The sequence below is a fragment of the Astatotilapia calliptera genome, chromosome 3 (genome assembly GCF_964374335.1).
Source record: "Astatotilapia calliptera chromosome 3, fAstCal68.1, whole genome shotgun sequence".
Classification (NCBI taxonomy): Eukaryota; Metazoa; Chordata; class Actinopteri; order Cichliformes; family Cichlidae; genus Astatotilapia; species Astatotilapia calliptera.
In genome coordinates, this window is record NC_137424.1 from 69,506,352 (window position 1) to 69,521,823 (window position 15,472).

Below are 15,472 nucleotides of genomic sequence, written 5' to 3' on the forward strand. Positions count from 1 at the left end.
AGAAGAGCTTTAGTTTGCACGTGACATGTTTCATCTGACCTTGAGTCTGGCCCCAGCTTGGCTGCCTTCAGCAGGCCTCATGTCCCATCAGTAATATATTCATATACAATAATATATGAATCTCTATGTTACTTTACTGCAAATATATATAACTGCTGATATTTACTGACCTAGTAAGAGAGAGGCAGCAGGCGCAGGCCTACACATTACCACATTTAAAGCCTGAGCCCCACAGATCATACAAATGACTGATCAGTTCTTAAGTTTTTAGAAAAAAAAGACAAAACAGTGAAATACTTTCAACATATTCCAGCCGCTCGTTAAATTCTACACTTACCGATCATCTCAGTGTCCTCTTTAAACTCCATAAGATGGGTTATACACATGCACAGATGAAGGAATATAATCATGAAAACATGAGAATTGTCCCTGAGGAGTTTGTGACATTTTACTTTTATCGGAACATTAAAACCTGCTCTGATACACCACTGTCTAGTGTTCTGTGTCACGCCTCACATCTGTCCCATATGAAGTGGAGGCAGCTACACTCCCCCATTTAAACATTTGTATTGTGAAGCCTTTACTTTGAAAGATGTTTCCAGGCTAGCAAAGTGTTTTCTTTTTGTTATGTTATGCAAAGTCTTTAGTCTCTAATCAAAGCAGCTCTGCTCTCATCCAGACTGTTTGATACACAGAGCATAAAGTTGTATTGATTACAGTTTTTACACATGTATATCTCTTCTTATAGAGGAGGAAGAGTCCAAAAAGCTGAATGACCACACAGCTGTTTGCGTTTGTTACCCACAGGCTGGAAAAAAGACCAATTGCACTGTGATGATTTGTAGACTGTGACTAACTTTAATTTTGTATCAAGGATCATAAATAATATAATATAATCATAAACCTTTTCTTTAGCAGAAAAGTGTGACCTTCTTGATTGATGCTGTGAAAACAGCACATAAAAACAACCTGTGATATCCTGCAAAAGTTAGTTATACTAACATAACATACATAAGAAGGACTTAGTGACAGATCACAGGAAGAGGTGTAACAGCTGAAATCTGTAACATCAGCTTCATTTTGTTGCTTCTAATTACAGGAAAAGGCCCAGAGCAACCAATTAGAGCCAGATTATGTCTTTAATTCCCGGCCACAGAATAAAAGGTTAACAATAACAGTAAAGAGCTTGCTTGTTTTATGTTTAATATGTGTGATTTAAAAGCGAACACACAGCCAATGAGTGTAAGGAAGATTTAAGACTGTTTTCATAAAGTGCACTAAAGGTTAATTAGGAGGAGGATCAGTGATCCCGCGAGTTTCCACTGACGGTTGCTTGGAGCAAAGCTCAGGAGGGTGAGCTGTGTGCTGTTTGACAATTCAACAGGAATCCAGAGAGAATACGGAGCAGAACAACAGCTTTTATAATCACGTCTGCGCAACAGAAACTAACTGTGGCTCAAGTACCCCTCATATTCAGCGTCACTTTACTGAAGAGACATTGCAAATCCTCCATCCATTTTCTTCTGCACGTCCAGATCAGGTTCACGGGGAGATAAAGTCTACCCCAGCAACATTTCAAGTTCTCCTAAATACAAATCTCTTTACTAATATTAAAACTAAAGATCCAAATGTACTTTATGGTTTATTTATCCATTTTGGCAAGCAATAACACATACCCATCTTTGTTCCTTCCTGCTGCTTCTCCTGCTCTGGTAAAAAACCATAGGCCCACCTAAGTGCATGCTGGTCATATACCAGTCCCTTTATTTATACTAAATTTGCCTACAGTTCTTCCTGGCTGACTTAACAAGATAAACAACAGACCAAAACAAAATGAAACCAATATTAACCTACAAATAAACTCAACAACAAACTTTAACAAATCTCAAAATAACAAAAATAAAGAATAAATACCTCCAACACTCTGGCCCCTGATTGTGCATACAATCACAATTACTTTAAAGTTATAAAAAAAGGAGCTATTCCCTCAGGCAAGTCCTTAATCTCTGTTCATGATGTTATTTCTCTTCCAGTAGCAAAAGAAGTTTTGCAACTGGCCTCTCCAAAACACACGTCGTTGTTTGTAGTCTCACAGAACGCACCAAGCCTTTTGCATCTTGGTTTACATTTAAGACTTTTGTCATCATCCATGATCCTCTTGGAGCTGTAGCGTCTGTAATCAAGACACTATCTCCAGGTATACGAAATCTTTTAGTCCTCATCCATTTTTGTCTTTCTTGCATCTTGCAAACAACTCTGCCATGTACTGTACCTGTTTACACTTTTTCCTGATATGAAGATCATTCCTATCAATGCTTCATGAGTCATCTGAAACTCTGGTGATGGGTCTGTCGTTCAATATAGCTTCAACTTCACAGAAGACTGTTTGGAGTCTTTCATCACCCAAAGCTTGTTCTTTGAGAACTGAGACTAAAGTACTCCTTATGGAACGAATGAAACGCTCCCACACAATCCTTTGCCAATATTATTGAGAATAGCTCCAACAACCCCCGGCTTCTTTTCTCAGTAACTGACTTCCCTGAATATTTCCCCTGCTTCTCGTATAAATAGCTCCACAGAAACGTGTGAAAGATTTTTGCAGTTTTTCATTAATAAAATAGAACAACTCTGATGTATGACCGCCCTACCTTCACATGAAGTTTTTACAAAATTCAGCTGCTCTACTGCCTTTGACCAGTTTGAGCCTGTGTGTTTTAATCAGGTAGAAGAACTTTGTAATGGTATAAAGACATCATCTTGCCCATGCCAACACATTTCTTGAAAAAGATTTTTAAGGTTGGTTCTGACATTTTAGAGATTTGTAATAGCAGTCAGTTTTATGTCATTAACATGTTTTGGGATTAAAATCAGAGAATAAATGTTGGAAACTTTCTGTCTGACCAACAGTGGCTGCAGGCTGCAGGTGAGCGCCCTGCAGCCGTTTCAGACACATTATAAAGACTTCTAAATAAACTATGAAATCCCATGAAGTGCAGAAAGCTTCAGTTGAATCTGGTTTTATTTATTTGCTCTGAGGTTATCTTGGCACTGAAGCAGCACACAACACAAAGAAGAGACTGCAAATTTTACATGAGCACAAACTTTACATCAAATTTGAAATTCAAATCATTTGTATTTTACTAAGATATGTGGGACTGATTTGCCTAACTTATCATGACCTGACTCTCCTCTGCTCTCCATTTTGAGTCCCTGACTAGTTGTAGTCATAATGTTTATTTGACTTAAGTTCCTTTAACAGCAAAAGCTGAATAAACACTTGTTTTCTATTCAACTTTATTCATATACAGCAGTTTTCTCTTCAGTTAATCCTTGCTGTTTAAAAGTTGAGGAAATAATGAGCAAAAGATAATTTCAAATATAACAATACCCAACCTGAGGACAGATTGTGTTACCAAACTACACCCTCCACTTTGACAAAGGTAGTGCTACTGTCAGTTAAGGGAATTTTTTTTTTTGAACTTGTGGCTTCTGGCCTGCTGCAGTGGCGAGGTGATGCAGGGAGCTCATGGGGCCGTGTCAACAGAGGGGGACAGGTGTTCATGTTCAATTCAGTTTTATTTATACTGCATCAAATCACAACAGCATTTGCCTTATATTGTAAGGTAGACCCTACAATAATACATACAAAGAAAAACCCAACAATCATACGTCCCATATAGCAAGCACTTTGGGAGAAGTGGGAAGGGAAAAAAGAAACCTCCGGCAGAACCAGACTCAGGGAGGGGCGGGGCCATCTTCAGCGACCGGTTGTGGTAAGAGAATGAAGACATGATAAAAGACATGCTGTGGAAGAGAGCCAGAGATTAATAATAAGTATGATTCAATGCAGAGAGGTCTATTAACACATAGTGAGTGAGGAAGGTGACTGAAGAAGAAATACTCAATACATCACGGGAATCCCCAGCAGCCTACAACTATTGTAGCATAACTAGCTAAAGGTCACTCTGAGACATGATATTTCTAATTTTAGAGATATTGCTCAAATGGAAGGAAGCAGTCCTACATATTTGTTTAATAGGAGCGTACATTGAGGGACATATCCTGGTCAAAAATGAGCCCAAGGTTCCTCACAGTGGTGAGATTCTGTAGACCTTTACTCTGTTCAGGGATGAACACAGGTGGTGACTTAAAACACCACCTATCACCAACAGTGCAGTCTTGAGATCCCTACCCGGCTGTTTCAACCTCTACTAACCCCAACAACTCAGTAGGGTGGGGTGATGTCTTAGTAAGGTTTTACCTCTTGGACCCAGTGAATTTTTCCATACCTTGGTTGGAACTCACGTCATCATATTATCTTCACTCTGGTTCACGTCTGGATGCTGGGATGTCCAACTATATCCAACAACATTTTCAGAGTGGTCCTGGCAGAGTGATGTGGCAGATTCAGCTGTGATCTCTTGTGGGAAAAAGTTCCAAGCATCTTGCCCTGGATCATGATTTTTCCAGTCAGGCTGAAGAGGGGGATTGTTCAGCACCAATAAGCTGCTCAGCCAGCTGCACTTCTGGGTAAGGTTATTGAAGCTATGAGTTTCACCTTCCTGTCCGTGGAACCCCTGCCATTGAGAAATTATTCAAGTTTACATGGCTACAAACAACATTCAGTCCAAAAAAAACCAATGTCCTGTTTAAGTTACTGTTTCTTATTAAACACACAATTTAACATCTTGTGATTGATTCCTGTCCCACAAATGCACAGCGTTGTGTATATACAATGTGTGTAATGTTGTATCGGTAACTCCAACAAACCTGACCAGCAGTGCCTTTGAAACTGTAGTAAACAGCAAGCTGAAGGTTCTGAATGGTTAACTTTGTGTATTCATGAACCTGAAACAAATAATGAAACCTGTCATTGATCTTTATCACAGAAGCTTCAGGCTACATCCACACGCACACAGGTATTTTTGAAAACGGAGATTTTCGTTTTTAAAAAAAAAAAAAACGTCCACACGTAAATGCCCAAAATGAAGGAAAACACTGCCAGGAACATGCCAAAACAACAGGTGGTGATATATTCCTAACTGTGTAGAAATTTTGGCCAATCGAAGTCTAGAAGCCTCGGTGGGAAAGAGTAAACAAAGATGGCGCATAGAAGCAGAACTGAGTCCTATGTGTGGAGGGAAAGTAACTTTGTGTGTATATTCATTATATATTTGTGTGTATAAGTAAGCATTTAAACACTGCAAAATTAACAGTAAGAGTATTTTGTGTAAGTCCGCCATTGTAGAAATTCTTTTCACCGAAACGATAACGTGGTGCACAGTGTGATGTCAAAAAAGGCGCACATCTTTGATGCAGCGTTTTTTCAGTTTTCATCCACATGTAAAAGCAAAAATTGATTTTCCCAAAAAAATAAGTTTTTAAAAATCTCAGTTTTCAGTGACTGAAAACGCCGTATACATGTGGACGAAAGGTGCAAATGCATAGAAAAATCTGTGTTTTCGAATATACCCATGTACGTATGGACATAGCTTTAGAGATCATGTTTAACACATCCAAAACACATTAGTACCTTCTGAGATGCTTCAGTGCTGTCCGCATTAAGGTTAAATACTGACTCTATCTCTTTCTTCTTCTGCTCTATTCGCTTTGCCCCAGATTGAAAGTTGCGCTATAATCATCAGAGGGAATGAAAATATTTTTTATACATGAAAAAAAGTTCACACTACACTCTGATCTCACCTCGTTAGACTGTATAATGTACCTGAATGCCAACTTTGATTTGCTCTGCGTCGCTCTGAGGGGCCTGCTTCATTTTAGGCTTGATTCTAGCCCAGTCCTTCCTCAGCTCTTTATACATCTCTTTCAGTCTGGTTTCATTCACTGGGTTGTTCATGTTTTCAGAGTTCCCCGTCTTTAGTGTAAGATCAACCTCCCCTGCCATTCTGATAATAATAATAGATAATGTTGAACATGGAAAAAAAAAGGTGGTGATGTCTGCACCATCATACAGAGCACTGTTAAATCCATGTTTCTGTACATTACCTGTCTTTGAATGATTTATACTCTTCTTTAGTTTTTTCATGTGCAGATCTGTGGAATAGTGTTTGGTACAAATAAATGATTTGTTTCTGTGCTCCACAGTTCACATGACTATAAATAAGATATTTTTTGTTTCGTGAGTGATTTCAATTTTCTTTATTATCTGGAAAAATTGTAAATTAATAATTTTTCATGACCTTCGGAGTTAGTATTCTTATTTTTAGTTGAATCTAAAAATAATAATACATCCACCAAACTAATTCTGTGTTCACAAGCATACAGCCACACCAACAGAGGAGTTCCTTAAAAATGAAAACTGGAGAAAATCACATTTAAAGACAACAAGTAGTCATTTAATTAAAAGTTATGAACATGAATACCTTGATATAAATATCATCGCTGTTTTTGACACATTGGCGTGCTCTAACATTAAGGTATAAAATACTTCTGTAATTTCTGCAAAATTTAAACAGCTAATACCTAAAAAGTCTGCAATCTGCACTTTTATTATTGCATGTCAGTTTCTAAATTACATATATTTTTTAATCTTGAGTACAGGGTAGAAAAAGGAAAAAAATGTATCTCTGTTCCAAAATATTATGAAGGTCGCTGTGAGGACACACATGTTTCTATTAATAAAATAATAAATTAAAAAATTAATCAAATTATAAAAGTGGGCTGTCACTACTGTCATGATTTGGCTGTGTACAGGCAGGAAGATGACCCAAAATGGAGAACTCATAACACACGGGAAAAGCTCAAAATGCAGCTTTATTGCCGACACATGGAAATGATACAGGACCAAAGTAAACTGAAAAATATAAACTAACCCACATGGAAAATATCAATATATATATAAATCTTATAAAGTTTGTATCTGTCTTGTGTGAAACTTGTATGAAAAGCATACAAGAGTAAAAACAGATATAAGATTATGGGCAGAAATCAGTGCCATCAGAAACTGAATTTGAATAAGTTCAATTTGAATTTGAATTGCTCAGATTGAATCTGAATTGTAACTTGAATAAATGCTTTTGAAAACTGAATTAGATTTAGTCTAATTTGAAATTGAATTTATGGTTTGAAAATGATCATCACTAAATTGAAATTGAATTTTATATTTTGAAAATGAATTGATTTGCTTTGAAACTGCATTTTATCCTTTAAAAATTCTGCTCTCGAATAATTTCAGTTTCACTTCTCACCATTCAGTTTCAGTTCCAAAATTCAGTTTTTTGGAACTTACATCCGGTTCCGGTTCAAGCTCAGATTAATAGAACTACGTTTTACTAGCGGACCGAAAGTGTTACTGACGGGAATCTACAGCGTCTTGAGCTGAATTAAGACTTCAGAAGTCATTCGTCATGTCGAATGACCAGCGGATAAACTCTCAGGTTGGTAATAAATGTATTACATGTATAAGAACAAGCATCATGTTAACAAATGATAGCCGCAAGGTAACTTTTATGCTTATTGTAGCTGCTAGCTAAAAATTTAGCGTAGTTTGCCCTGAATTCAGCTTTTACAAACAAATATGATCGACTGTTTCTAGTAGAATTCCAAAGTTGTCATCTTGTACCCTCTCAGAGTACCCCCTCTGTATGCTTGCAGAGACCCCTACAGTAGGGAAACATGCAAAACGGTGCCCAAACCTTTGTGTTTTAGCTTTATTTATGTCTTACACAGCATCCCAACTCTTTAGCTAACTTAATAACTTTAGCTAAAGTGAATAGTTAGTCTAATTCATTAGTGCAGCATTACTGGATCACCTCTGTTTGAAGTGATATAATGTGATATACAACTATCACTGAAACAGCAAACTTTGTAAATAAGCAAACAACACTTCTCATTCTCTAAACGTTTGGCCACAGCTGTACATTACACTATCAGTGCTTGTTCACTCTTGACAATAATTACATTTCAAAATTTACTTTGTGCATTTACAGGTAAACAATATCTAATATTTTATCTAAATGACTGCTTTGTCTTTGAAAAGGGTGAAGAGCCTGAGGCCGGTGACAGTCCAGTTCTACTCTAAGTACATCCTTACAGTGGCTCACAGGACAAGGCCACATTCCTGTCCTGCCAGAAGAGAAGACAAACTTCAGAGTCTTCATGCAGTTCAACCACACCTGTCATATTCCTTATGACAGGGGTCTCAAACTCCAGTCCTCAAGGGCCAGTGTCATGCAACTGTTCCATGCCCTCGAGGACTGGAGTTTGAGACCCCTGCCGTATGGTGTTCATGCAGTTTTCTACCCCACAGTTACAGCATGTCTGACTGCCTGTTCAGCATATGCAAAATATATGATGAGTTTAAGCATGTGATGACTAAGGCCTTCCATTATGGTGTTTGTCATCATATGTCACAGACATCTGGATGATCATTTGGAATAAACTAAAAACTTGTTACTTCATCTTTTATCTTTATTATTATCATTGTTCTTATTTTACATTTTTCATTGTTAGGCATTAGGTTTATTTGTAGTAGTCCTTTCCAACGTCTTTCCCTCTTCCATGTTACTGTGTCAGCTTGTCAGCATCTATTTGGGTTTGGAAGTGGAACAGAAAGTAAGGAAATCCAAAGTGCCATTAAAACCAGGAGAGGTTCTTATATTTCAGAAGAAGGGATTAATTCAAAAGAAATGACCTCAATGCCATATTTTATTTAGGAACCCTAGAGAGCACTTTGCAAAATAACACATTCTTATAATTTCACCCTCAGATGAGCCAAGCTACAACTGTCAGGGAAGGTGATGTAGGTACAGAGCATATGAGAGTGGTTAAGTTAATGTCTCTTGTCTAGATGAAGGCACAAGAGGGATCAATGGCAAGGCGTAGAGATTCAGTATCTTCAGTCTTCAGTGGACACTCCATTTCTGGCACAAAACACCTGTAAAAGATGGTCGATTTAGGAGGTGACCCGACAACTTCAGCCTGTCAAACATAGTAATGGAGCAGTATGCTTTAAAAAAAAATCTAATTAAGCATGCACTCAGTACCCTAAGAATTATTCTGGTAGTTAAACACAGTGATAGTTGTATATCATATTATATCACTTCAAACAGAGGTGATCCAGTAATGCTGCACTAATATATTAGACTAACTATTCACTTTAGCTAAAGTTATTAAGTTAGCTAAAGAGTTGGGATGCTGTGTAAGACATAAATAAAGCTAAAACACAAAGGTTTGGGCACCGTTTTGCATGTTTCCCTACTGTAGGGGTCTCTGCAAGGATACAGAGGGGGTACTCTGACAGGGTCCAAGATGACAACTTTGGAATTCTACTAGAAACAGTCGATCATATTTGTTTGTAAAAGCTGAATTCAGGGCAAACTACGCTAAATTAGCGTTTTTAGCTACAATAAGCATAAAAGTTACCTTACGGCTATCATTTGTTAACATGATGCTTGTTCTTATACATGTAATACATTTATTACCAACCTGAGAGTTTATTCGCTGGTCATCCGACATGACGAATGACTTCTGAAGTCTTAATTCAGCTCAAGACGCTGTAGATTCCCGTCAGTAACACTTTCGGTCCGCTAGTAAAACGTAGTTCTGTTAATCTGCGCTTGAACCGGAACCGGATGTAAGTTCCAAAAAACTGAATTTTGGAACTGAAACTGAATGGTGAGAAGTGAAACTGAAATTTTTCGAGAGCTGAATTTTTAAAGGATAAAATGCAGTTTCAAAGCAAATCAATTCATTTTCAAAATATAAAATTCAATTTCAATATAGTGATGATTATTTTCAAACCATAAATTCAATTTCAAATTAGACTAATTCAAATTCAGTTTTCAAAAGTATTTATTCAAGTTACAATTCAGATTCAATCTGAGCAATTCAAATTCAAATTGAACTTATTCAAATTCAGTTTCTGATGGCACAGATTTCTGCCCATATAAGATCCCTTGAAAAATTCTATAATGAAACTTGTATGTTTTGGATACTTACTAAAACAATATATGAAAGTAATGAGAAAGTGGCCACTTTCATGAGTTAAGTCATATAAGGTTTTACTATTTCTTTTCCATATGGGAATATTCACCAAGAGACACAGACACATGAGAGAGGACATAACACTGACTCAGAGAAACACAGGGCTTAAATACACTGGGGAATAACGAGGGGAATGAGACACAGAAGGAGCGCACAGCTGGGAGAAATCAGACATGGTGAGACCAAAGGGAAGCAAAACTCAATACATTCACGTAGGACACAGAACTTCAAAGTAAAACAGGAAACGTAACACTGAGATGCAGACTTGACTAGGTGATACAGCTGACAGGGGAGACAGAGCAACTAAGAAACATAGAGACCAAACATAAGGGAGGCACAAATAACACAAAACACCGGGTCAATGACCCAGGACCATAACAAGCACAAGCCTGAATGTGGATTTGAAGCATTTTTAAGTCTTTTATGTATTAAAATGTGTTTACCTTTCTTCTTGGAGTTTCTGTTTGTAAAACTTTTCCATTTCAGCCAAACTGTTAAAACATATAAAATAAGAAGAAGTTATTCCGATACAGGTTCAATTTCAATTTTCATCCCCTTTTAATGTTATTTTTTACAACCAATCTCTTAGTAAAATAGTAGTGTGTAAAAATGGTCTGTGCCTTTTTGGAAGAAATTTAACAATTAATTAAAAAAAAATTTGAGGATAAAAATTCAAGTCTAAAATGAACTAATATTAGGAACAGAATGATCTAAATAATCATGGACGTGTATATTGAGCGACAGTGGATAGAAATACTGGTTCATGAGTGTCCATAAAAATTGCAGAAATCTAATTACCCTGGTTGTTTGAGGTTCACTTTGTAAACTTCTTCCATTTCACCCAAACTATTTAAAAACAAACAAATCCATGTGTTAAAACGCATCAGATCATACATTCATCGTTAAACGCAGATTCTGTGAACAATATCCGATCAATCTTTTTTTTTTTAAAATAATACCATACATATAGAAAACAACACTAACAGTTTAAATTCTACATTTGTTTCTTTAAACAAAATAAATCTGTTTTGTTTGATATTGTAAATCACTGTTATTAAGCTATTATAAATTGTTGATCCGTTCCATGGCACCCTTTGGCATCCTTCTTTTGAGCCACTGGAGGAACTCCATGAACTCCAGTGAACTCCATGCTCAGTTGACTTACAGGGATAAGGGTGGTCATCTGTCTCAATCCTGCTGAAGGTATGCAACACTGGACCAGTGTCCTGCACTGGACCAGTGTTGCATAGGATTTTTTTGACTGCTTTTGAGAGATTTTTACTCACTGAAACTGGGAAAAAATATTTTGAAAAATTAATCTCAGTCAGTTTTCAGTTGATGCGTATTATCAATCATACCACTCTGCAAAAGACTAAAATTTCACTGTTTAAAATAATACTTTAACAATGTTAGTATAATTATGTGGGTTTGTACAGTAGACTTTGATGTTTCACCAGAATATGCCAACAGTACCTCTGTATGAATGGATTCAGTTCCTCCTCTAGACGTTTCACAGACCTGTGAGAGAAAATTCATGTATTTAGTGTAATTAAGCATATGTATTATCAAGCATACCAGTTTGCAAAAGACTAAAATGCTACTGTTTAAAATACTTTAACAATGTAGGTGTAATTATGTGAGTTTGTACAGCAGACTTTGATGTTTCACCAGATTAATCGAACAGTACCTCTCTATGACTAAATTCAGTTCCTCCTTTTGATGGTTCACCACCATACTGTGAGACAAATATACAGCATGTAAAGCAAAATTCTTGGTGAACAGATTAAAAAAAATGAAATAAAAAGAAGAAATGAGAAACTTCAGACTTTTATGAAAGATGAGAAAAAAATGTTTTGGGTGTTCACTGTTCGTAGACTTAAATTACACCTTTCTTGGCTGCTACTTCAAAACACATTGTGCGCTGTCTGTCCTGCGTGCTGCACAACAACATTCAATATTTAGTATTTACTGCTGTTTACACTTAGCTAGATTAATGCGATGGTGTTTTGTTTGTGTTGCTTTGTTTTGTTTTGTTTTTGCTTGTTTTCTATTCTTTCTCTCTCAACAGGTGATCCAGGAGATTTTTTCCCCCTTTCTCACTGTCCCTCTCCCCTTCTGTTTTTCTTTTCCTTCCTCTTTCTTTCTCCCTTTCCTATCCCTCACTCATGTCTGTCCCGTCTGTAACATCTGAAAATAAAATAAAATAAATAATAAAAACAAAGGTCGATCAAATGGACCAATACGGCAATGCCATGATGATCCATTTGGCAAAATAAATCCATTTGGTATCCTTGTTGGTCTTCAGACAACAATTCTGATGGCTAAAGAACCAAATGGGACAGGCAAAAAAAAAAAAAGAAAAAATGTTTACTTTGCCTGATGAAGTTTTTTTCCCATCTCAGCCAAACTGTTTAAAAACATAATATAGAGGTTATTCACGATATGCAATATATTCAGTCAGCTCTATGATTGGAAATACATCTGTATCTACAGTTTTGTGTACAAGTCCACCACCTGATTCAGCATCTTGTAGAACAAACTTTAGCAGCAGTAACCTGCAGTGATGTGTCACTTTATCAGCCAGAAGTCTTATGCTTTGTTCACCCCCAGCTTTGCAAGCCTAAACCATTTAGCTATGTTCTTTTATATGGAAGAAGAGTTCTCTCGCAACCCGTCCAAACAGCCGTACTTGATCAGTTTTTTTCTAATTGTGATGTCATCATTATTAACCTTTAACCTGCTCACTGAGGCCTGTAGAGTTCCTGGGTTTGCAATGAATTTGGTAAAACGCCCACTCCTAGGAAGATTGTTATGTTCTCTGGTATATTTACATTACCTCTCCATATGTAATGATTCCCCACCCCTTGGTTATGACACATGAATATTTCTTTAAGAAACTCCAGCTAGCCCATCCATGCCCAAAAGCGTACATATAAAATGGCTGTACAGAAGTAAAACCAGCGATCGTTGACCACTTGCGCTTTGTGTGGTACCATATGTCGAGGCATTGTGTGTCTGTTTACGTTTGTATCACTGCAGCTTCTGACCCAAGCTCAGAAGCTGCAGTGATAATATTTGCTGGTGCCTTTGTCTTGCACTCTCACATCCTGCAGTTCCTTCAGTCCCAGATGGAGGCGGTGAACCTACATGGCATGGTGGTGATCAGGCAATTAAGGAAGTTTGCGTTGGACACTCAGCATTTAGTGGGGCCACTTTAATCTCCTGGCACCAAAGGGCAGCCAGCAACTTAAAATTTGCATGCCAGGGCCCCTGGCTCCCCCCTTAGACCTGGACATGTTCTATGGCACCCTTCTTTTGAGCTGCTGGAGGATTAGTGAACTCCATGCTCAGGGTGGTCATCTGGCTCAATCCAGCAATCCTGCTGAAGGCCTTGTCCAAATTTCACCTATTTCAGTCCACTGAGCTACGGACAGATTCCACTAAGAGCCTTGACCAGGAGGTGGCTCGGCAGGCTACTCTGTGCTCAGGTCATTGCAGGCGGCAGGTGTGGGTTAGAGAAACCTAAATTTCAAGACGAACAAACAGCTAAAACCTCCCTTATTGAGGTTATAGAGATGCTCACACTTGCTGACGATCAATAACATAGGTCCAGTGTTCAGTGCTGATTTTTTGACTGTTTTTGAGAGATTTTTACTCACTGAAACTGGGAAAAAATATTTTGAAAAATTAATCTCAGTCAGTTTTCAGTTGATGCGTATTATCAATCATACCACTCTGCAAAAGACTAAAATTTCACTGTTTAAAATAATACTTTAACAATGTTAGTGTAATTATGTGAGTTTGCACAGTAGACTTTGATGTTTCACCAGAATATGCCAACAGTACCTCTGTATGACTGAATTCAGTTCCTCCTCTAGACGTTTCACAGACCTGTGAGAGAAAATTCATGTTTTTAGTGTAATTAAGCATATGTATTATCAAGCATACCAGTCTGCAAAAGACTAAAATTTCACTGTTTAAAATACTTTAACAATATGAGTGTAATTATATGAGTTTTTACAGCAGACTTTGATGTTTCACCACCATACTGTGAGACAAATATACAGCATGTAAAGCAAAAGTCTTGGTGAACAGATTAAAAAAAAGGATCAAATAAAAAGAAGAAATGAGAAACTTCAGTTTTTTTCCCATCTCAGCCAAACTGTTTAAAACCATTTTAGAAAAGTTATTCACAATACACAAAACAATTTTGAAGAATTCATTTCAGAATTTTAATGTTTATTGAGCTTTTCTAAAATGTAAATTCTTATGATATGAAGATCATATAGCAACATAGAGTATAATTCATGCAGTCTATCCTGTGCTCAGCTGTGAAAACCATGTAAATGAAGCAATTTAAAACATTTCTGATCAGAAACATCAAATGATATTAAAAAAAGAGCAAATCCTTAACTTAGCTCCTGTGGAGCTGCTGCTTGATTACAATGTCTAATTTGAAGGTAAAGAGGAAACACTGATATCACAGATATTTATATCCAGAGAGGAAAAATACTAAACCTTATCTGCGCACTTCATACTCTGTCATATCATTTCAAACTAAGGAAAACTGTTAAACAAAACTTCAAATTGCATTCAGGCATTTTCACGTTTAAATAGTTTTAATTAGTGTAACCTTTAAATCTGCCAGTTTATGCAGATGATAAATGTTGATATAATGCACTTACCTGCTTTGAGTACTCATCGTGGTGTCTCCTGTCTTGTTTAGTGAAAGTCTTTTTCCAGTCTGACACAAGTACGACTGTTACACTGAACTCCACAGACCAGGGGGTGGAGTTCAGTGAGGTCCGCCCCCTGGTTTGTTCATAAATACTCTTTAACTGCTGCTCTTCAGCACTGTTTCCACAATGGATAACTCATACATCATAGCAATAGACTTTGGCACTGCGTACAGTGGATATGCTTTCAGTCTGACAAAAAGAGAAGCAGAAACTGAACCACGTTTAAAATACTGGGGTCAACAGGTTTCACTGAGACTCCGACCTGCATCCTTTTTGATGAGCATGAAAAATTTCTCAGCTTTGGTTATGAAGCCCAGTCAGCTTATTTTAACCCTTTAAGACCTACCATAGAACCAAGTCCGCCAGAGCTTATATTATATTTTTACATGCTGTGGAGCCATTTTTTGGAGCATTTCAAGTTGCTATACATCAATATAACCATTATATCCCAAATTTTAATAATATGTCTGCATTAAGTGCATAGTAATTACATAAATTGCAAAAAAGTGCAATAAACTACAAAAAAATTGAAAATCGTTTTTGTTTTTTTAACATATATTTCTAGTTAGAGAAATTTAAGAGGCTTATCCCTCAAAACTGTAAATACAAAAAAGTTGCACAAACTTTTTTCCCACCAAAGGAAATTTATTTTGAATGTTTTCATAGTTTTATTTTTGAGATACACCAATTTTCATATACTACAGGAAAAACGAAAAAATATATTATAG

At 36.9% G+C, this 15,472-nt stretch overlaps 1 protein-coding gene and 1 long non-coding RNA gene across 3 annotated transcripts; one reads left to right on the top strand and one right to left on the bottom strand.

Moving 5' to 3' along the window:
* Window positions 1-3,557: 3,557 nt before the first annotated feature.
* Window positions 3,558-14,738, bottom strand: LOC113018498 (uncharacterized). 2 transcript variants are annotated; one of them, XM_026161566.2, is made up of 13 exons: window positions 14,691-14,738; window positions 13,852-13,896; window positions 12,377-12,412; window positions 11,693-11,740; window positions 11,479-11,523; window positions 10,804-10,851; window positions 10,449-10,496; window positions 6,007-6,054; window positions 5,726-5,906; window positions 5,534-5,632; window positions 4,771-4,848; window positions 4,290-4,577; window positions 3,558-3,804 (listed from the first exon to the last, which is right to left on the bottom strand). In XM_026161566.2, the coding sequence occupies exons 1-12, from the start codon at window positions 14,705-14,707 to the stop codon at window positions 4,302-4,304; spliced, it is 969 nt and encodes a 322-aa protein (XP_026017351.2). In that variant the 5' UTR covers window positions 14,708-14,738; the 3' UTR covers window positions 3,558-3,804; window positions 4,290-4,301. The 2 variants fall into 2 exon arrangements, with proteins under 2 accessions (XP_026017351.2, XP_080155053.1); XM_080298927.1 differs by lacking the exon at window positions 5,534-5,632.
* LOC145425695 (uncharacterized) lies at window positions 6,933-8,415 on the top strand. The gene is made up of 2 exons (XR_013906424.1): window positions 6,933-7,397; window positions 8,000-8,415. It is a non-coding gene; the product is annotated as an uncharacterized LOC145425695 (long non-coding RNA).
* Window positions 14,739-15,472: the final 734 nt, after the last annotated feature.

Coding starts and splice junctions, on each gene's coding strand:
- LOC113018498 (XM_026161566.2), bottom strand. Junction 11,524..11,692: donor CTGAATTTAGTCATAGAGAG/GTACTGTTCGAT, acceptor TTTCTCTCACAG/GTCTGTGAAACGTCTAGAGG. Junction 5,633..5,725: donor AAATCAAAGTTGGCATTCAG/GTACATTATACA, acceptor TGATGATTATAG/CGCAACTTTCAATCTGGGGC.